Source organism: Scophthalmus maximus, chromosome 8, assembly GCF_022379125.1.
Source record: "Scophthalmus maximus strain ysfricsl-2021 chromosome 8, ASM2237912v1, whole genome shotgun sequence".
NCBI lineage: Eukaryota > Metazoa > Chordata > Actinopteri > Pleuronectiformes > Scophthalmidae > Scophthalmus > Scophthalmus maximus.
The window spans coordinates 18,993,904-19,015,565 of record NC_061522.1 but is presented as its reverse complement, the minus strand read 5'-3'; the positions used below and the strand labels follow the sequence as shown (position 1 = coordinate 19,015,565).

The window sequence follows — 21,662 nt, the reverse complement described above, 5'->3', positions numbered from 1 at the left end:
AAACAAACATTTTATTGGTGTTTTCTTTGAGCCCATCGACCAATCAGGTGGAGGCAGGAGCTGCGCTTCCTGGTGCAGAGTTTGAATCGTTGCTAGCAGCGTGACAGCGTGTTTCTCATCATCTCCTGTCCACAGTGAGTCACACACACACACACAGACGTGTCTGTGCGATCTGTGTGGTGTTTCAATTTGTCTTGGCTTTACACGTGAACACTAACCCAGTCACAGGTAGGACACATTCAAGCTCAGCTGGTCAACAAAGTGAACATCAGCAGCCAGTCGAAGTCAAATCAGTGACATGCGTGACACAGACAGAGTTGGATGATTTTGATAATCCGAATCTAAATCTGTGAAAATGGAGACAGAGGGTTTATGTTAATGAGAGGGTGGCGACCTGGAACAATGGGACGCGCGATGCAACCAGAGACGTGATAATTACATATCTCAGAGTACATCCGAACAGCGAGGAGCGCATTCCAACACGCACGCGCGCGCGCCGCGTTAACAAACATGCCCACAGAGCATCATCCACCCACAAACTCAAAGCACAAGCAGTTCTCCGTCGGTGATACATGCCAGAGTCTCGATCCAACTCTCACATTGTCTCTGCATTCATATTCTGACTGGACGGACACTTCGTCGGGATTCATGAGATGCTGATTCAAGAGGAGCACAATTACAGTTAAGTGACTGTTTTCTCTCGGGTCTTTGGGGGTTTTGACTGTATTCAAAGTATTTTTGGAATGCTGAGACAAGCAGATACGTCTCAGGATTTATGTGAACTCAATAGAAAAGATTGTGTAGTGGAACAATCTGAATTTCAGAGCTATAGGGAATATTTTGTGTTTGTGTGTATGTGTAGGACATGGACTCTCATTTCAGTTTCCATATTTTGATCCAGTGATCAAGATGTCACTTAACGATGCCACTCAATCACTTTTATTATTAAAAATGCTTTATACAGAGAGTATACACTGTACAGTACAATACTGTAATTTTAGTAAAAACACACTGGCATTTGTATGCTCCTTTTTATAGTGTATTATTTTATGTCTTTTCTTTTACAGATTGTTGTCAGCTATGAAGTTGTGGCAATTCAAGAGACAATTCATAAGCCAAAATTAATCTTTATACGTTGGTTGTAATAATGATAATAATAATATAGCATTTATCTTAAAAAGGTTACAAAGTAATCTAGGAATCTACTGTATGTTAAGTTGTATCTCTTCTGTGTAGTTGTACATGCCCTTTTCCTTATGACCAGGACAGTAAATTAAATCACTTACCTTATTGTGCTGTGCTGCTGCTGCTAATGAATTTGTTAGACTGAGGCATAATCATATTTCTGTCCTAGCATGGTTCATTTATTCATGTTTTTGATGCCTGTATTCGCCACTGACCCTGTTTTTAGACATGGTCTTTGTTTCGTGGAATTCTAAATGACTGGAAACAGGAGGCATTATGGTGCTAATGCATACAGCTGACCTGGAAACTACTGTGACAGAATTAAAGTAAAATGATACCCTCGAGGAACCGTGGCTGACTGTACTCACGCTCTCCTCCCTGACACAGATGAGGCAGCGGGCGTGGGAGAGATCTGACGAGGTGTGTGGGCCCCTTCGCGTGACACAGAGCCTGAGATGAGGATCGTTTTTCCGGTGTTCGGAGGCGGTGATGGAGGGGAGTCCCGCAGCCTCCGCGGCAAAATGGGCAGGATGAGGCAGCTGCTGTGGCTGAGGCCGAATCCCTGCATGGAAGTCCACATGCACTCCGAGCCCGGCGTGTGGCTGAGGAGCTTCCAGTTGATAGACACTGATGCACAGTATGAGGTGAGTCACCGGTGACGTTCAGAGGATGTGTGTGTGTTACTGACTGAAACAGGTGCTGTTTGTGTCCTGAAGCCTGGCTACATCTCTTAACTGACGTTCATTTGCTTGGATTTTACAACGCATCTCCACTGTACACACCCAGATTTGTCCAAACCTTTAGTCAAGGGAAAGTGGAAAATATTTCTGTGACATTGTGAAGTGATATTATTGGCTGTGATATGACTTCACGTGAGAATTTGGTTAAACAGTTGATCTATACAATTTCAGGAAATAGTGAGAAAAAAAAATGCCAATGTTGATATAGACAAACAATCTCAAACCCAACGGATATTGTTGCCGTCGATTTTTTTTCTGTTGAAGGTCTAATCAGTGAATTGAAGAATCCAAGGTCAAATGTGCCCCTTCACCCCACCATCGCTTACTCATCTATCTGCGCTCAGTTTCTGGATGCTTAAGTGGTCGTGATTATTTATAGACACGACAATTGATCAAAGATAGCCTAATATCACTGTTGGAAATGAAAGAAAAGAAAAATAAAGTTGCTCTCCGACGGCATTCATTCGGGTCAAAGTGTGAGAAAACAGTCAAATTCTCCCAAAGGACTGTATCCCTGAACCATCTCTTTAACCAGATCACACACTTGGGCTGTTCTAAGTTACATTATCTTTTTCCACTTCCGTTCACTGGGCATCACCTGAAACTGTTTGGAGCCCCCGATGGGGAAGCCCGCCTCCTACTTTAGAAAAAATCTCTGGATTTATCGATATAATTCTGTGTCCAATATTATGCATTTGTCCCAGATAACTGATTGAAAATCTTAATGAGAGTTGCCAGAAGAGTGTTTAGTCACCTGACTAATTCATTTACTGACAAACTGCTCTGCCACCAACACGAGTAACGTGTTTGCTACCAGGAAATGATACAGGAAATTAACTATTTCCTGTATTAGGTTTGTTGTTGTTTATAAGTCATGAATCAATCATTGTGAGGGATTGTGCTGCTGATGTACAGTTTCCTCTCTTGATCCATATCTTTGATGGATCAGACTCCGGGGAACTTCGACTCTCGCTCCCATTCAGCCGAACATGTTTTCACTCGAGGCGTCATCAACAATAGTGGCTATTTACCGTCGCCAAGAAGGAACTTCAGCGAACTCTCCAGGATGTTCATGTTTTTTTTATTCCCATGTGTGTAAATTTAGGCATCGGCATCATTTTGGATGACTAATCTGTGGGGTTTAGTCATGCCCCTGTTAATGCCCCTGCCTGCCACCACATCACCCATTCATGTGTCTAATCAGTACTAATTGTGGTCTCTCCCGATGCTGATTCTCTGCTCTTTGTTCGGCCTCTGTCGAGAGGCTGGGTGGCGGGGGCAAAACATGGTAGATCTTCAGTTCAGAGGGAGACAGAAACTCATTAGAGAAACAAAAAGCTCATTCTTCTCTTCGAGCCAAAAGAGCAGTGGGCAGTGGGATTAAAGACATCCCATTCGCTCCGCTTGTCAGTGTTACTAAAATATTTAGCTTCTCGTCACTCAAACTAAAAGAAATTTGGTGCTTTTCGGTCCTACCAGTATCTAGTAATTTTTTACATTTTCCCAGATATGTGCTTCCTTGAAAACACAAAGTTGGAGCACATCAGACCTGTTTCATATGGTATGTCCCCACCGCTCCCTTGACACCATCGGCAGGAATGTGAGCTTGAAGCCGATGAGAAAAAACTGTCCCGACTGGATTTCTTTTAGAGGCAGAGGCACTGAAACGCATTTTTCCTCACATGTTGATGTTGGCCTCAAGTCAGCTTCCAGTGGACATACAGTGCTTCTTTAATGCTGCCGAGCCTGTTATTGATTCCAATAGAGAATCAGAAAATGTGATTTTTATTTCAGGGTTAATCTCTTTCATGTGTGGCCACCAGATGTCACAATATTGTCTCCAGTGTAGATACCACAGACTGTATATAAAGTCACCGACTCCACTGGTTGCCAAAAGAAGTCTATTTCTATAGGAGTCTATGAGAAAATGAAAACTACTTCTCACTTGGGTAAACATTTTCCTGAGCAGTTTATGGTCTCCGTTTCAAGTCTTCATTAGTACAACATGATGTTTATTTTGTAAATCGTGGTCCCATTCCGAGTAAAATAGAATATAAAACACAATATGCATTGGGGCTTGGATACAGCGTGATTGACAGCTAGAACTGTCCAATGTGTGCAGTTTGCAGGTGTAGATGGATGTGCAGAACCCCCCTCCCAGAAAAATATATGGTATGGTTACTTCTGGTTTTAAATAACCAAGATGGCGCTGGTCAAAATGCTAAACTCGAGGCTTCAAAGCGGCAGTTCACACACGAACACTTGAAGTGGTGTCTTGGATTGAGTGTTTTGCTGACAATTAAAAAAAGGGCATATATCTGGCCATCAAACATGGATGTTAATGCTCGATAAACATAATAATATGGCTTACAAACATAATGGTGGTCATAATCTGTGCCATTGTGGCTGCACTTTTTTATTATTGGTTTAAAGAAAAAAGACGCTTGATCGAACAGGGCTGGATTCATATCCAGCAATCGCACCGCCAGGCTCTAGCGGGGGCAGGATATGAACCATTTACATGGATCCATCGATCCTGACACCAGAGCCCACAGCCATGGTCATGTCTAACTGGGAATACTGGCTTTCCCTGGACCCACAGACACCACACTGCTGGATGCCCTCATCGATATATCACAAGTCTTAGTGTCGATGACTGATACGACCTTGTAACCAATCATGCAAAACATATTCTGTATAAGTTATTACGTAAGTCATTTCACCACCTTAAAATATCACAGAACTATTGTTACTGTAAGACATTATGTATTTTGAAAATTAAATCGAACTCTCATCATTGGTTTCAGCATTTCCAGTGTGTAGGAATTAACTTTAAATATTTGAAAATAATACTAATAACAATACTAGTAATAATAACAACAACAGCAACAATGGTTATAAAATAAGAGATTTAATAGCCTACTGTTCTATATATCTTTGGAAATCAGCACCACCTACAAGATTTGTTTATATTTAAACATCCAATACTTGCCAATTAGTTGCTAGGCGTTATATATATTAATATATATATATATATATATATATATATATATATATATATATATATATATATATATGTAAAACCCATATACTACTTCTACCACCTATACTGTAAATAGTGCTAGGCAGATACCGCTGCCACTGTTATAACACTACTGATAACTGTAACATTTATTCAAATAATTTGAATTTTGTAGGTATTTCCTACAGTATCAGCAGTGTCGATGGCAATTTCTTTTCCATTCATAGCCTCATATTTAAAAAGGAAGAAAAAAAACCCACGTCGCATCTCATTCTCATTGGTCCCTAGTATTAACCCCGCCCACACCTGCATCGTTGGCCACGCCCTGTCAAATGCCGCCCACTCCTCGTGCCGCTCCTCGCTCGCCGCCTCCTCAGAAATAGTTCCTCCACTGTGTCGCTGTTGGGCCCCAACGTCTGGACACAGTCCAACTATACACTTCGCCTCCCTCAGGTCACGTCGGCTCTCAAACGATGAAAGTGTCCCAGAGAATAATTCGGGCTGAAGCGACGTGTCGGACCGCGACGGAGCCGACTCCGTGACCGGCGCGCGCCCCCGCGCTCAGTGCGCTGCGGGGCCGTCACCTGCGGCGGGGCACAGACTGTGGGTCGAGCCACCCTCGGGTGCAGAGGGAGGACATGGGGAAGTGGCACTTATCTATGGTAAGGTGCGATTAGAAACATCTCAGCCAATGTATCATGAAAGTCCTGAACCTGTGACCTGCAGCGCGCACAATGTCATTTTGGAGTGTATACATTTATATATATATTTATATTTGTCCTGCATGGTGACCAGACAGGTCCCTCTCTGTCCGGTCATGATGGAGCTCCTGTACCAGTGAGTCGTCGTGTCTGGCAGCCGGCACACTGCTCCTTGTCATGTGAGATCAGGTGTTGTCTGACTTCTTTTGTCAGACGCGTTACCGAACAGCGCTGCCTGTGTGGACTCATTGTTTTTCCTACCAGTGCGGTGACGGAGCCTCATTCCAGGGCCATGACTCTACTTGTGAAGTTGTTGACGACCACATATTGTGACCAGCATCATGCTTCATTTTGACAACAGCACACAGTGTTTCTCACCTCAGTGTCCCGGGACACTGTACATTAGAATTACCTAGATTTAAACAAAAACTACTGCAGTCTGATCCAACAGTCCTACAATGAATCCCAACTTCATTATGGTTGTCATCTCCAGTTTTTGTTGAAACTGTTTACGCGAGGTGTCTCCGTTATGTAGCCTTCTCTGAGACAAAATAATATAGACACACCTGTCGGGACATAAATTTAACTATTTTTCCTATAATTTGTACTGTTAATAACCCAAAGGATTTTAACGAAAAATAATAATACTAAATTTCATTTATAGAGCACTTTTCATTGGTAAAAGCAATCTCATAACAATCAATGGTGTAATTCCAGCTTTGTGCATTATAATAATAATAATAATAATAATAAATGTATCGTCGTAGGTTTAAAACATTTGTCTCTTCAGAGGCATATATCATATATTATTTTCATGCGTTTTCTTACCTCCTGCTCAGATATTGTGGTGTCAGAGTTACTATTGACTATCAGTCCAAATCAATGTTGAAGTGCTAGACCATAACTGAATATAAGTGCTCAACATCAATAGTGTGAATATGAGGGAAATTGTCGTCTTGAGGTTTTGTTTTCTCAGTCCTTGTTTGTCAAATCAAAATTGAAAAACATCACTGTCTTTCACTATCTGCCACAACAAAATATTAAATGTAATGTGTCCAGCTTCTGGTGGCTCACGATTGAGGGGTTGACACAATACACTGAAAATAACTGGATCCCGGGCGTAAATGTTTGCAATTTTTCAACTCAGTTTGTCGAAGATAGGATGGTTTACGTCGGAACCAGTGAGCTTTGGTGAGTTGACAAAATCCTGGCATGGTTTGTCACAGTGTGGACGTTTTCTTGTTTATTTCGTTTTTTTGTACAACATTCAAATCCTTTTCTGGCTAATTATGACATCTTTGAACCAACAACGTGGCAACACTGCAGAGGCAATCCGCTGGGAGTCTGACTGACCAAGCTTGTCAATTTCTAGAGCTGCAACAGTTAATCAATTAATCGATTAGTAATCAACTGCTAAATTAATCGCCAACTATTTTGATAATCGATTAATCATTCCAAATAGTTTTACTAGGGGAAAATAAGTCAAAATGCTCTGATTAATATGAATATTTTCTGGTTTCTTTGCTCCTCTATGACAGTAAACTAAATATTTTTGGTTTGTGGACAAAACAAAACCTCATTTGGGGTTTAGGTAACACAATCAACATATTTCACCATTTAATTGACCAAACAACTAATCGATTAATGGATAAATAATAATCAACAGATTAAGTGGGTTTTCTGGTGTTGTTGTTCTCTGTTTCCCTGTTGAGAAGCGTTTCCTCTAACCCCGCTGAGGGCAACGAAAACATACACGCCGTGGTACTATGGTGATAGTTGTTGCTGATGTGGAGCTGAGCCTCCAGTAATTCCTGTCATACAGATATTATAGTTGTCCATATCATTCACATTTACCAATGTGGTCAGATCCAATAAAAATCTCCTGAATGCTCCTGAGAAATTCGTAACGCTCAGTCAGTGATACACGAGGGGGAAATGTATCGCTGTTCTTATCCTGAAATCGTTCAAGATTTAATTAAGGAAAAAACTGGGTCATAAATTCTCCCTCTGTCTGTAGATAAAAAACACAAGGCAGTGAATGACGGTCCAGACCAGGTGTCTTGTCGGTCAGACACTGGGTCACAAGCTCAAGAATGAGGTCAACTGATGTTGAATTTGACCCTTTTTTTATATGATGACTCTTTTTGAAGGCTTATTGCTTTTGTCATGAGGTATTTGTTGCAGATATGCGAGCGTGTCACAGTAATTCAGCTGAGCAGCGGACATCGATGGAGCTCCACGACGGTTTAGAAAGTTAAAATTGTAGTTGGGCAGGGAGAGGGAATTTTGAAACGTACTGAGGCTCTTTTTAATTTCACATCTGCAATTCATACGTTTGCACAAATTTAAATCACATTGAGAATGTGCACCACTTTTTCCCCTAAATTCAGGGGATTGTTGTTTTTCATAATGCTTTATGTGACAAGCTCTCAAGGGCATTGTGCAGCTCTCTGTATTACCGACACAATCTTAAAGAAAAGAGGATAATGGGCCGTATCGGGTGTTTGCGTTGTGATTCGCCAGCTCTTGACGACCTTGCGCTCTCCCCCGCAGGACCCGGTGCAGGAGTGGGGGGAGGAGGAGGAGGACGGGGCCGTGTTTGGCATCACCCTGCGCAGGGAGCCCGTCCTGCCGAGTGCGGACGCGGCAGAGCTCCCGGCGTCCGTCAACTTCGCGCAGTACCACACGGTGAAGGTGCGCAGGCTGAAGGCCGCCACCCTGGAGCGTCTGGTCACCCACCTGCTGGACCGTGAGCACCAGGAGCCTGACTTCATCCGTGTCTTCCTCTCCACCTACAGGGCCTTCACCTCCACCAGCACCCTCATCGAGCTTCTGTTCCAGAGGTGAGAAACTGAGACATATGGTAACAAAAAAACAAATGGGCACAAGTCAGCTGCTCGGTAAGCCCACAATGGTGCCCACTGTTGACATTTGACTCAGAAGGTTCTACAGTTTAGCACTAAAGTTTTCTCCTGGTGGGAGAGTCGAACCCCAGTGTCCTGGGTGCCGGGTCTCCTGTTTGACCCAGTCATCCACCACAGACATACTTTTTCGCTCTTTATAATACTTCACCTACCAGTGTGTGTCACTTGTTTTTAAAAGGTTGTCAGTGTGTGATGATGTTAGTAGGTCATGCTGTATGCAAAACCAAGTTCTGCAACATGCCAGACACGTCAATTACCGAAGGAGACAGAAATGTAACGCCCTCTTTACGTCGCCTCGGCTGTTTTTCCAAAATTAATCTCTATTGACGCCGTGCGAAGTTTCTATGACAGGTATTATTATCGCCGCAAGCTCAAACAAAACACCCAGGGAGCTTTGTTCCATTCAAGAGGGGTCATGACTACACCCACCACACCCAGTGGAGGAGTTTCTTCTCTTTACCGAAGCTCGGGGAGCTCACAGTGCGCTGAGATTTAATTTGATTGATAAATCACCTGTCCCGTCGGAAACGAATAACTGGGCGAATAAGCGGGGCCATTTGATTACTAAAGATTTCAGATCAGTTTTTTTAAAGCTCCCTTTTGGATAATGCGCTGCACATCTCTGCCTGCTTTGAAACTGGTCACCGGTTCTGTAGAGTTGATGTATTATTTGTCAAACAGTCGCCCTCATATCTGCGGTGCTGGCGTCAACAGGTTTCCTGTGAGGTCGGCCTCAGGATAACCTTGGAGGTGTGTTTTGACTTACAAGACTTTCCTGCTGTCGTTAATTTATAAACCGCCTGTGCTGTATCTTCAAATTCGCTATGTGACTGTGATATTGATGATTTTTGTTATTTAAAAAAAAAATTCACTTTAATTATTTGCTCCGAACACCCACATTTTTAAATTCCAGGTTCTTTAGACACATTTTGTTGCAATCAAGACCCTGATGGAAATGAGACAACATGACACTGCTTCAGTTACACTACATATTTATTCTATTATTATGTCCGTTTCCCTCTCAACACCTTCTAGCAAGGCCACAGTATCTCTGTCTGCAGGGATTTTAACGTGTTGCAGGACATTTCCACAGGATGAACGGTCGTAGAGGGTCCGTTCAGGGACCTTGGTTGTTTACAGGATGTTTTCTGGCACCAGATCATGGTGTCGATGTGTAGTTTTCAGGTCATAGATAACTCTGTTTTTTTTCCTTTTCCACAGGGAAGACTCAATCGCCAGCTGCGATAACGGTGTCTGCCCTCTTAGGTGAGATGAGTCCAGTGTTGCCATCAATCCAAATAGAGTTCGGCTGATTGAGTTTAACGCAGTAATATCATAGCTAAACATCGTCACATGCTTCTGCAGACTTTGCCTCACAAACGAATGATTGTCATGTTGTTGTTTTTTACCAATCTTGTCGCTTGTCTCCCTCCGCTCAGTACCTTACCCCCGGTGATTCGCCTGTGGCTGAAGCATTACCGTGAAGACTTCCACGAACCCCCCCAGTACCAGGCTCTCAGGCTGATGTGTGCACACTTGCGGCATCGCCTCTGCTTCAGACGTTTGGCTCAGACTGCCGAGAACCTGCTCAAGCAGCTCCAGGAACAAGGTACGGGGGAACAAGAGGTGCAGTTACATGCTGTTTGTTTGTTTGTTTGTGTTATCTCCTGCCACCAACTGGTGGTGATGGTGGTGAGAGCATCCGTCTGTTACATTCATCCGTTTCTAGGAGGAGTGAACGATCCTTTTACTCACAGTAGATCCTCTCCTCCAGATTTGACTAGACTTTGGCAGTGAACAAGGATGTTTGTTTCGTCCCCATTAGATTGTAGATACTGTCAATTGTCTTTTCAGACGCAGCTTGTATTTCACCTCAGCACCGATGCTCACTATGCTCACACAGACATGATTTTAGATAAGTGAAAGGAAACGTAAACATATCATGGTGATAAAATATACTGACACCAATTTTTTTTCTCGTCTATACAAGTGATGCATTACTACATGTTTGTCCAAGTTTCCATGGAGCGGCCTGGGTCGATGTCATTTATGATCGGGTGTGTTTGACAGATTGCAGCCGGTCTGCGTCCGAGCACGTTGGTAAATCATCGCAGCCGGAGCCCAGAGATGAGGAGGATGGCGGAGACACGTCAGCTAAGGAGGAAGACAAATACAGCTTTATGGACTTCCCTGTGAGGGGAATAGCTGAGCAGCTGACCAGACTGGACTCTGTAAGGTTTCATTTACAAATATCTGGAAGGTCATGTCCACGTCACAGTGGGTCACGCATTCACGTTGTGTCTCCTTGTCACCGTCGCTCCCTCAGGACCTGTTTGTCAGAGTGGTGCCGTTCCACTGCCTAGGCTGCGTCTGGTCGCAGCGTGACAAGAAAGAAAACAGAAACCTGGCGCCCACCGTCCGCGCCACCATCTCCCAGTTCAACGCCGTCACCAACCGTGTCATCACCTCGCTCCTCTGTCCGCCCTCGCCCAGCTCCTCCACTTCCTCTCTCGACTCATCACCCGTCTCCTCCTCCAATTTCCTGTACCCCTCCACCGCCCCGAGCTCACCCCGCTGCTCGCACGCCAGCCCTGCCCACAGAGCACGCATCATCGAGAGGTGGATCGCCATTGCGCAGGTCAGGGGTGGAAAATCATTTCAAGTTGGTGATATAAATGACGGTAACTTTTTGTTAAAAAGCATAGCAAATCCCTTCTGTGTGTCTGATATGCAGGAGTGCAGACAGCTGAAGAACTTCTCCTCTCTGAGAGCCATCCTCTCCGCCCTGCAGTCCAACGCTGTGTATCGCCTCAAGAAGACCTGGGCTGCTGTCAGCAGGTCAGCTAACTACTTCAAGATGCTGCAGATGCATAAAAAAATCTCATTCTTTCAAATGAATCAACACTTTTGTTATTATTATGTTAATAAAGCAGGTGGAAGAGGCCAAAAATGTTGGGGAGTTATCATTGACAAATACATTTTCATGGGAGAAACAGAGTGGTAACTAAATATTTTATCTGTAATGAGGAGATGTGCAAAATAAATGACACACTAAACTACATTAGCAGTAATTAGTAATCCAAACTAAGTAAAGTTCATGAACGTCTGATTAATGTCTGCCACTTGGCAGCTGCTGTCACCGTGTGTTGCCGCTGCCAAAATCCAAAACCACATCAGCTCAACATGCAGTAATATACAGAGCAATGCCAGAATGTCATTCAATCCCAAATTATACATAACTAAATAAGGTATGTATAGCATTCAAAATGACTGAAAGGAACTTCAGTAATCAGGAAGGAATCTTTGGTGTTTCCATGGTTAGTCTATTTTATGTAAAATGATGATATTTATATTAGGTTTTGATAGTTTCAGCCGGAGCTTGTCTATTTTCTGTGTTTGTGTTATTTAAACTGTGTCAGTTAGTCAGTAGTGTGAGTGTGTAGTGATGAGTAGTGTAAGTGTTTGTTTTTGTGTTGTCACCTTGTAAACTGTATGGACCTGAGGAAGAACGAGGATGGGGATCTTAATAAACAAACCAAACAAAACCTAAAAATGACGTTGATCAGTGGGTGAAGTGGTTCCTCCATGATGGATTTTTTTAAAGTTAATTTGCATAATGGGATTCAGAATATCACCAATGTGTGTGTGTAGCGGGGGGGCAATTGTGTGTGTGTGTGTGTGACCGAAATCTGAAGTGCCATATTGATTGGTGCAAGGGGGCGTGTCCGATCACATCTTTGTTCATGATTCAATATGCCTTTTAAGAACCATGAGCAGACTCACTGGCGACATCCTGCTTGATCTCCTGAACACACACACCTAGTTTTATTAACAGCGGATAAAGGGGGACTAGTAATGAAACACAAGTAGCACAAATATTTCAAATTGATGCAGGCTTTGTAAAGAGCAAACTTTTATTTACTTGAATCTGCTCATTGCTGCGTGTGGACTGTTGAACGCAAAAGCTTAATTGAGCTATAATTTTTTTTTAACGAGCTTGACTTGGCCAACAGTCAAACCAATGCCACCAATGAGAAACATGGAAAATGCCACACAGCATTCTGTAACTGCATAGCACCAAATGATCTGCTCTTTTGATGATCTGAAGTTTTTTTTTACATGAAATCTTTCTCAAGGTGACTGTTCAGAAATTAAAACCGTCTTAACCTTTTGAATATGTTTTTGGTTTCAGGGAGATCACGGCTGCCTTCGACCACCTGTGTGAGACTTTCCCTGATGAAAACTGTGTGCTCACCACCAGAGAGATCCTCGTGGAGGTAAGACACCAGGACATGTGTGGAACAGTGTGGGCTCATGGCACTTAAAGGGGAAAAGTACAGTTATTATTCCTCCAAATGGCCTTTCCAGAGGTATAGAGGTTTGGGAGGGGAGGGCTGTCGTCATGAATTGAATTTGAATTGCTCTATTGAAGAAGAAAATGTAAGCTTACTTTCTCGTTTGCAGGACCAGTCGCTTGGTTCGACTTCTTGATGCTTGTGCACCTTCTACTGTACAATACTGTCTGTTTTTCCCTCATACAGGGCCGCGTGGCCTCTGCATGGTTGAACCTTTACATGGCGCAATTACCCCTTAGCTGACACATCTACTTAATTATTCAATTAGGGGATCAACCACAACAAAAGGCACCTATTTTGATAATTAACAAATCATTTTGCTTGTTTAATATATCAAGAACTCCGGCCCCCCCCCTCTGGTTGCAGCTTCTCCAATGTGAAGATTTGCTTCTTTTTGAGTGTTTTGAAGTGTTGTAAAGACAAAACAAGATATCTGACATTAATCGTTGATAAAAAAATAACCAGAATACATAGATTTAAAAGTGTTATACATGTTTCACTCCAGGAAAAGTTCTTCTCTCAAACATCGAATCAATAAATCCACCTGTTGAATGTGTTGTAGCCTCTAATAATTAGTTATTTAGTTGTCCTCTAATCGCATGTTTTTATTATGTGTTGGTCTCCAGGCCACTTGCTGCTCTGTCTCCTTTGTCCCCTGTGAAAAGCGATTGATATGAATGTGTATTTAGTGATATTGCTGTTATCAACAGCCCAGCTTCTAAAATAGAATTAAAATGCCATTCTTTGTTGCCAATGCAAATAAAAAAAAGTAGCTTGTCGGAAGTGCCAGTGCTTATAAGCAGTCATTAATTTAATTGGAGTACATTCTGTCTTAATACTCTCCAAGCACACAGACACAGCACACACACACACACCTGCCCTTGAAGGTCAGAACATTTATATAATATGTCTGCTTTGTTTTCATTTCACACTGAGCTCTCTCTCTCTCTTTCTCTTTATTTAAAATCTCTGAATTTTAGAAATGTTGTTCCATCAACACTGACAATGTTGTCATCCATTCTCTGCAGGACGACAGTCAGCCAGACAGCAGTGCCACCACAGGCTCTAAATCACCGCGGCTCTGCTCAGCATCCAGACAGATGGTAAGAAAAGTGTTGTTCTGTTTGGAAAAAGCCTTCGTGGATTTTAGCTCTGACCACCAAAATAAATTGTCAGCTGTAATAAACTGCCCGCATATTCAGTTGCACTTAACTAAAAGTCGCATGTTTTCATGCTGCTGTTCTGAAAAAGTTAGTCAGATAGCGCTGCAACAGTTAATCGATTAATTGATTAGTAATCGACTACAAAATTAATCAAAATATTTTCATAATCGATTAATCGGTTTGTGTGTTTTTATGAAAAAAAGGTTGAAATTCTCTGATTTCAGCTTCTTAAATGTGAATATTTTTGGTTTCTTTGCTCCTCTAAGACAGTAAACTGAATATCTTTCATGTGTGCAAAAAAACTAAAACATCATCTTGGGGTTTTGGGAAACACAATCAACATTTTTCACCAATTTTATGACATTTTATGGACAACTAATCGATTAATCGAAAAAAATAATTGAGAGATTAATCAATAATGAAACTAATCGTTAGTTGCAGCCCTAGTGTCAGAGCTCATAGGCCTCATAGTGTGTCACAATGATTCACTCTACGTATCCTCATATCGTCCCCTAACTTAGAACTCACATCACTGTTGGTATTTATTTTATTTATTGTGCATAAAAGCTGACGTCTGTGTGCATCGTTTTCCCACAGCTTGTCAGTTTACTTAGTCCGGGTTGGGCCGGTGTATATCTGTTTTATGCCCCTTGTCTTCGCTCAGATTAAACAGTGAAGGTATTGTGTTTTCACTTCTCTGTGTTTGTTTCTGTGTCAGTCATATTCTTGTATTTTCATTGACATTGCATTTTAACTATCTCAACGCCCCGTCTGCGTTCGCTCAGACTCCATTGTCGTATTCCAATCTAAACATCGATTCAAGCATTTGGCTGAATCCCGGTGACGTGGCGTGACTTATCCACTAGGTGGGGCTACAGTCCAAGGTGGTATCCCCCTCCTGAAAGACGGGCAGTTTCAAATCAGCTTTCTAGAAAATAGTTGTTGTTTTTTTCAACATTAATCCATAGCACTTCAAGGTCAACTTATTCATTAAACATAGGGATCTGTCTGTCAAAGGCTCACATCGGCCAATATCATTGGCCAACCGATAAATCAGACGGGCTCTAGTTTTTAAATATCTATGTGAACTGTCTATGCTGGGGTGTATATGGGGTGCCAAATGTTCATGTGTTTATTCATTTTATTTTATTTTTTAAAATATTTTTTTGTCTCCAGAACCTCCGCAGCGGTATTGTGCCGTACCTGGGCACTTACCTGACTGTCCTCACCATGCTGGATACAGCACTGACGGACACTGTGGACGTGAGTAAAATTCACACACCCACAAACCCAACCTGTGGTTTTTGTTGGCTCTTTTTTATCGTACAGTAAATTTACGATGCCATATAACGCTGGTTGTTCTTCCCTTTTCACAGGGTGGACTCGTCAACTTTGAGAAACGCAGACGAGTAGGTTGTCGCCCCCCAGTGGTCCAAATTGTGTCTTTCATAACTGACTACTAACATGCTCAACTATTGATTTTGCGCTCTGTCTCTCTTTTTGTTTTCCAGGAGTTTGAGATTCTCTCCCAGATTCGGCAGCTCCAGACTTCCTGTTCCCACTACAGCCTTCCAGTGGACCCTCGCATCACAGCCTGGCTGCAGGCACACACGCTGCTCACAGACCAGGAGAGGTGGGACACATACTAACACCCCTGCAACACGATATAAGGACAATTAAATGCATTTGCCTCTTCACTTAGTCTCTGCTTTTTTCGTTCTCTCAAGCTACGAGCTGTCCCGTGACCTGGAGCCTCCGGTTGACCCCTGTCCCAGCTCCCCCAACTTATGGAGCAGTCGCCTGCTCACCAAGAAGCTCGCCACGTAAGACTGGGAGATTCGCCTCATGTAAAACCTGTCAAAACTAGATGTCTAGATGAATTAATGTAGTGGTAAAAAAAAAACATTTGAACACAAAACAGCACTAAAGCTATAATCAACTTTAGCACAGAGAACTCCGTATTTCCTTCATAATGTGTCATCGAATGATTACTGACAACAAACAAAGATTTGATTTTCTCTCCAGTAAAAAAATAAATATTTTATGGAGGACATTTATTAGGCATGTTTAGGCATTTATTAATGCCTATTTAACAAAATTGATTGTGACTAACACTTGTGGTCCTACATAGTTTTCGGCAATGTTAATCTTAATTTAATCTTAAATTGTGCGTGTGTGTGTGTGCGTGTGTGTGTGTGTGTGTGTGTGTGCAGGTTGCGTTCAGTCAGTGACAGCTCCATCAGGAAGACCCACGCTGACCAGATCAGTGTGTCGTCGTCTGGCTCCAGCAGTTCAGACATGGAGGACCTCTCCACCCCTCAGCTCTTGCCTCTCAGACTCAAACTCAAGGTATGAGCACCAACTGGTTCCCAGTCTCATATGTTTGTGGTCAGTAGGGACATTGTTTGGTTTAAAAACTGGGCAAAGTGGCTAAAAAGTGGAACAACACATTCACATTCTCTCCTCTGTCTCCCTGCAGTCTCTCTCAGGTTCTCTTCACGACGTAGCAGAGGACTTCTCATCCACCTCCGCCTCTTCCTCTCCCAGTCTGTCCAGCTCCTCCTGCAGCTCCTCCAATCCTGACCTCAGCTCTTCGTCACTGGCGCTGAGCCCCGAGTCGTCGTCGACCTCCGGCTGCTCCTCTCAGGCCTCGCTGCCCGTCTACAACAAGCAGGTCGCTGACTCGTGCATCATCAGGGTCAGTGTGGAGTGTGTCAGCAATGGAAATGTCTACAAGAGCATACTGGTGAGGACAGAGGGTTTGTGATCGTGTTTATCTGTGAGGCCTGTCCAACCTGTTGTCCGCTGATTTAGTTTGACACTTTCTTAATAATAAAAAAAAAGGAAAACAGAAGAGAGAGGAGTTTCTATTGCTTAAGGATCATTCAAGAGTTTTTAAATCAATGTTACTTTTGAACAACTGTTTTTGAGAAGGATTTTACACGTCATAAGAAAACTTAAACAGTTTAGCAAATTTTCACTGGCATTTGCAAAATGCAGTAAACTGATACAGTATGCTGTTATCAGCCAATGATTAATGAATGAATCCTTCATCTTGTATCACCAAAGCAACGCAATCAATTATCTCCTCTGTCTGACAAATAACAGTCGTTTCCACTGTCAAAGGTATAAATCATTTGAAATTAATACATTCATTCTAAATTTCCAATGATAAAAAAAGTATAATATAATTGGATTAAATAACTTGCCCACTGGCCCCTCCATCTGCTTAATTAAAATGAAAACCTATTTGTTCCATTTTCGTGCACCAGCAGCAGCATCCACGTTCATCAAATAGAAATCTCCAGTTTGTAAATCAATCGGTAATCTTATCACACTTCACTGTTGCCAGGGGCTTGGTCGTTGTGGCAACTGTTGGGTTTCTCTCAAATAAAATTTAGTTTAATCGTTTGTTTGATAACTTATTTGATTAACCAGTACTCGGTTTACTCCAGAATTGAAGCCAAACTGTTGGTTTACCTACCAGGACCGGAGAATCTTCTGGGTGCTTTCACTGAGGAGGACAAGCTTCCATCCTCCAAACATGATGTGAACAAAGTGAAGGGCTCCAAAAACTTTCCGAATGTGCCGTATATGTACATGATGTATATATTTAAGGCAGTAACACCTACAGTAGATACACATTTGAGACTGAAAACAGGGGCCTCCAGACGTCTTCTTTGTCAAGTTGAGAAAGCCTTATGATTGAACTGTGATTTCTCCCCTCTCCAGCTGACCAGTCAGGACCACACACCTCAGGTGATCCAGAGAGCCATTGAAAAACACAACATGGAGGACGTCACCTGCCACGACTTCAGCCTCTACCAGATGTTCAGCACTGGAAAAGGTGAGTTATCTCATCAGGTGGAGTAGAGGGCCGAGGTGTAAGGCATCTTTCTAATGAGCAGGACAGCTTCCAAATATGTTTTGCCCCCTAACTTGTGATCAAATGCAAGACGCAGCAAGCAAGTATTCTTTTGTTAGAAGCTGATTATGTCAAACCTTGGTTATAACTTTTAAAAAACGGTCTCTAACTTTATTCCCATCAGGCAGGATTCACTGCTCTTTTTTTTCTTATTTGTGTAAACTGCCTCAAATGTGTACCAGTATTTCATTTTAATGTAGGAAATGTTTTGGCCTTTTTCATGCATTAACAACATGTGGCATGAAAGACACATAATTTGATATGTTCCCTCACCGACACCACCTGTAGTATGCTATAATTCAAATCAGCCACAAGACTCGATCATGTTTTCAGACGGTGTCAAAACTGTCAGCAGCTCTGGAAAATAACTTAGCTGTGCGCTGCACACAGTGATGCTCATAATTCTTTCACAACAGAATTGCTCACCATACAACTCTTAAGAAATGTAGGAATGGAAGTAGAGGTGAAAGGCTGAGAGAAAATAATTGCACCACTTCATCACCCCACTCTTTTCTGCCTCAGAGCTCCAGATCCCCGACAAAGCCAATGTGTTTTACGCCATGTGCACTACGGCCAACTATGACTTTGTCCTGCGCCGGCACTGGAGGAGCCACGGGAGACACCTCGGCTCTTCCCTCAGCCCCGGAGCTCCAGCCAAGGGCCGCCACGGAAAGTGATGAGCGTGTTGTCCTGACTGAAGGTTTAGGAGTACGGCTAGAAGTCAAGAGGAGCTGCTCATCCGCGACAAACGCACCGTATCTGTGGCCGTGCTTATCCACTCATCTCGCTGAAGAAGATATGAGCCGCTCCGCCACAGGAGAATCCCAAGGAAGCTGAAAGCTTTGACTATAAAAAGAAAATAAGCTGAAGGGGCTCTCGGCGTGAAGTCGTCGTCTTCACTGGGCGCGGCGTTGACACGAGATGCACCACGAAATATTCCGTTTGCAGAATTTGAGTAGAAAAAGGCCATGTACAGAGAAAGGAGAGAGAGACACAGAGAGGAACCAGAGACAAATGTTGTATTCTCAAAATTGTTCACCACTGTGTTTGGTTAAATGAACCACAGTTACCCAGGTCTGGGATAACAAAACCCCTTCCCACCCCTGGGAGAACACTTCAGCTGTCGTCACTGCAGCCAAGTCACGAACAACCAGGAGCAGTTCGTTTGTCTGACGGAACAGTGCCGTGTCATGATGAGTCCACACTACTACAGGGTTAGGGGTCAGCCACAGCCCAGGCCTTCTGTAAAGTCGGGGGATGCAGGCTCTCGCCTTTTCTCTCCGGCTCGTTTGGCTGAATAACCGTCTGAGAAACGGGAGCTGCCGAGTTTCTCAACCGCACAGAACATAATGGAGAAGAGTCGGTGGGAAGGACTCACTGTGGGACGTTCACAGTGAGCAGGTGTTCCTGTACGGATCGTTGTCTTCTAGTCGTGAATTTTAAATGTTTTTAATGTAACTTAATGTAATTTTATCAGCCTAAATTATTTTTAATGCGTTTCAGTATTCCGCCTTTAGAGCAAAAATGACAGTGATGGAAATGTTTCTGTTCTGTATGTTTCACGTTGCATTTCATATTTTTAAGATCCTCTCGTTTGTCGTCAGTGCCACACTATTCTCAGACAACGTGCACGTCTTTAACTTTTTAGTTTGAATGAAGGAAGCAGATTTTCACCGTCTGCGCTTATTTAATGATGTAGAGACTGTGTACCTGACCACAATGTGCACATGCATTAATCGGGGGTCTTTCACAGAGAAGCCGAAACGCCGTCGAAGGCTGCTGATCGCCGTAATCCAGAGCGACTTGACTCAGAATGGAAGCACAAGAACAGGAACCTCCGCCATGAGTGGAACTCCACCCATCTACGTGCCAATGCTGTGAATGAGATTTTACCTGAAGAACGGTTCTAGTATGTGGAAAATGAAGCGTCCCAGTACGTGAATTGATGTGACATATATATATATATATATATATATATATATATATATATATATATATATTTATCTCAGTGATGTGAAATCCTCCCACAATGCCACCTAGGGCAGCATGTGATATTGAGTCTTGGTGATATAGTCACAAATAAAATTTTATTCAGAGCGATTGCTTTCCGTTCACTTGACGATTTGTGTCTCGTCCCTGTTTAGATTTAGGACACGCACTTGCACACCGGTGAAGACCCTGCTGAGTTTTGTGCAGAATTTTGCATCACTGAGTCCAATTTTAAAGCTACTGTGGTTAAAAGTGATGTTGGAGGTTTGTGATGAGGCACCTGCAATATATATGAAGGATGATGAGTCCAACTGTCTGTCTGTTGACTCTATTATTGGTAGACTCACAATTCTCTCCTGTACTATGTGTTTGAAACGTGAAGTTGTCGACATTATGCACACCGACAAGTCTTTGTTCTCTTTTTTTTTTTCAACATTTTTTTTATTTAAAAATTTATTCCAAGCACTTTTCTGTGTATAGTAAGCGTCGTGGCTCCACTAATAAAGCCAATGTACAACCTATTACTGTGCCACAGTTAGTGATTTACCATCGACATAAGACCCACTGTTGTGGTTAACGTGAACGTTAAGCTTCAGCTCGTAATAATCATAATAATGAAATTGATAGGAACCTGTAGGTGAGCAAGGGGCGTATCATCGTCGCCGTGCGTTACATCCTCTGTATGTACAGTACAGTCTGTTCCCGAGCTGGATCCATCTGGAGCAACACTGCGTTTGTAGTTTGACCACTAGGTGGAGCAAGAGACAAACACCTTGAATGATTCGTCGTCCTGCTCAGTTCGTCCTGGTTCCTTTCTAACACACAACTGGTTTATTCTATCTAGAGTCAAACGTCAGGTCTTTTCAGAGGTCACCTTTATTCTGGCCAACGTAAAGGAGGTTCAGATTTTATTTTTTTTAAATCTCTTTTTGGGAAACTGTCGTTGAAGCCGTTGAAGAAATGAGATTAAGACAAAAGTTTTTTAAAAAACACCACCGTCCAGTCATCATGATTGGAGAGCGGCAGAAACGAGGAGAGGTGATCTGGTGTCGGCCGCTCTCCGGCCTCCGCACCCGGGTGAAAGCCTTGAGCAATGTTGGAGGTCAAAGTTCACGGTGACAGATGTGTGTGCGTGCGTGGTAGTGGGAAGTTGTGTCCAGTTCTGCGGTTTTTCCTGTGTAGTTTCCACAAGATTGAACTCACGTCTCTCTACTTTAACGCCCTCGCCGTCAGTAAGAGTGTCCTCCGATTTCCAAGAGCTCAGTGCAAAGTGTGTGTCTGGTTCACAGCCAACAGAATAATGCACTCTGTCTTGTATTGTATTGTACCTCTTCTGCTTATCTTAAACCCTTTTTTTTTCTTACCTATTTCCTCTGCTCTCTTCATCTTAATCTAAGAACTACAGTATCAGTAAACTAGTCTGGTAACCTGTAATTATGATGTGGGACTACATCATGGTTTGTGTATGCTCTGTACATAGGAGCACATTCAAACAAATGCAGACTCTATCGACACACTCAGTTTATCTACATACATCAAATGGTAAATAAAACCAAAACTTTTAATAATCAAGTCTTAGCTCTAGATTCACTTTGTCGCCGCTTGTGCGGGATGTCACCGCAACATTTCAATCCCGATGCTCCCCTTAACTGACTACT

General features: G+C 42.8%; 1 protein-coding gene across 4 annotated transcripts; it reads left to right on the top strand.

Moving 5' to 3' along the window:
- The first annotated feature begins 82 nt into the window (after positions 1-82).
- rgl3a (ral guanine nucleotide dissociation stimulator-like 3a) lies at positions 83-19,987 on the top strand. 4 transcript variants are annotated; one of them, XM_035638172.2, is made up of 18 exons: positions 83-134; positions 1,633-1,829; positions 8,202-8,491; positions 9,794-9,838; positions 10,012-10,181; positions 10,643-10,803; positions 10,899-11,210; positions 11,307-11,410; positions 12,765-12,849; positions 13,956-14,030; positions 15,267-15,353; positions 15,467-15,499; positions 15,602-15,723; positions 15,818-15,913; positions 16,304-16,439; positions 16,570-16,836; positions 17,823-17,937; positions 18,538-19,987. In XM_035638172.2, the coding sequence occupies exons 2-18, from the start codon at positions 1,641-1,643 to the stop codon at positions 18,690-18,692; spliced, it is 2,442 nt and encodes an 813-aa protein (XP_035494065.1). In that variant the 5' UTR covers positions 83-134; positions 1,633-1,640; the 3' UTR covers positions 18,693-19,987. The 4 variants fall into 4 exon arrangements, with proteins under 4 accessions (XP_035494065.1, XP_035494066.1, XP_035494064.1 ...); XM_035638173.2 differs by lacking the exon at positions 83-134 and adding an exon at positions 159-681 and having other exon boundaries at positions 1,573-1,829; positions 12,765-12,850; positions 13,966-14,030; XM_035638171.2 differs by lacking the exon at positions 83-134 and adding an exon at positions 160-681 and having other exon boundaries at positions 1,573-1,829.
- Positions 19,988-21,662: the final 1,675 nt, after the last annotated feature.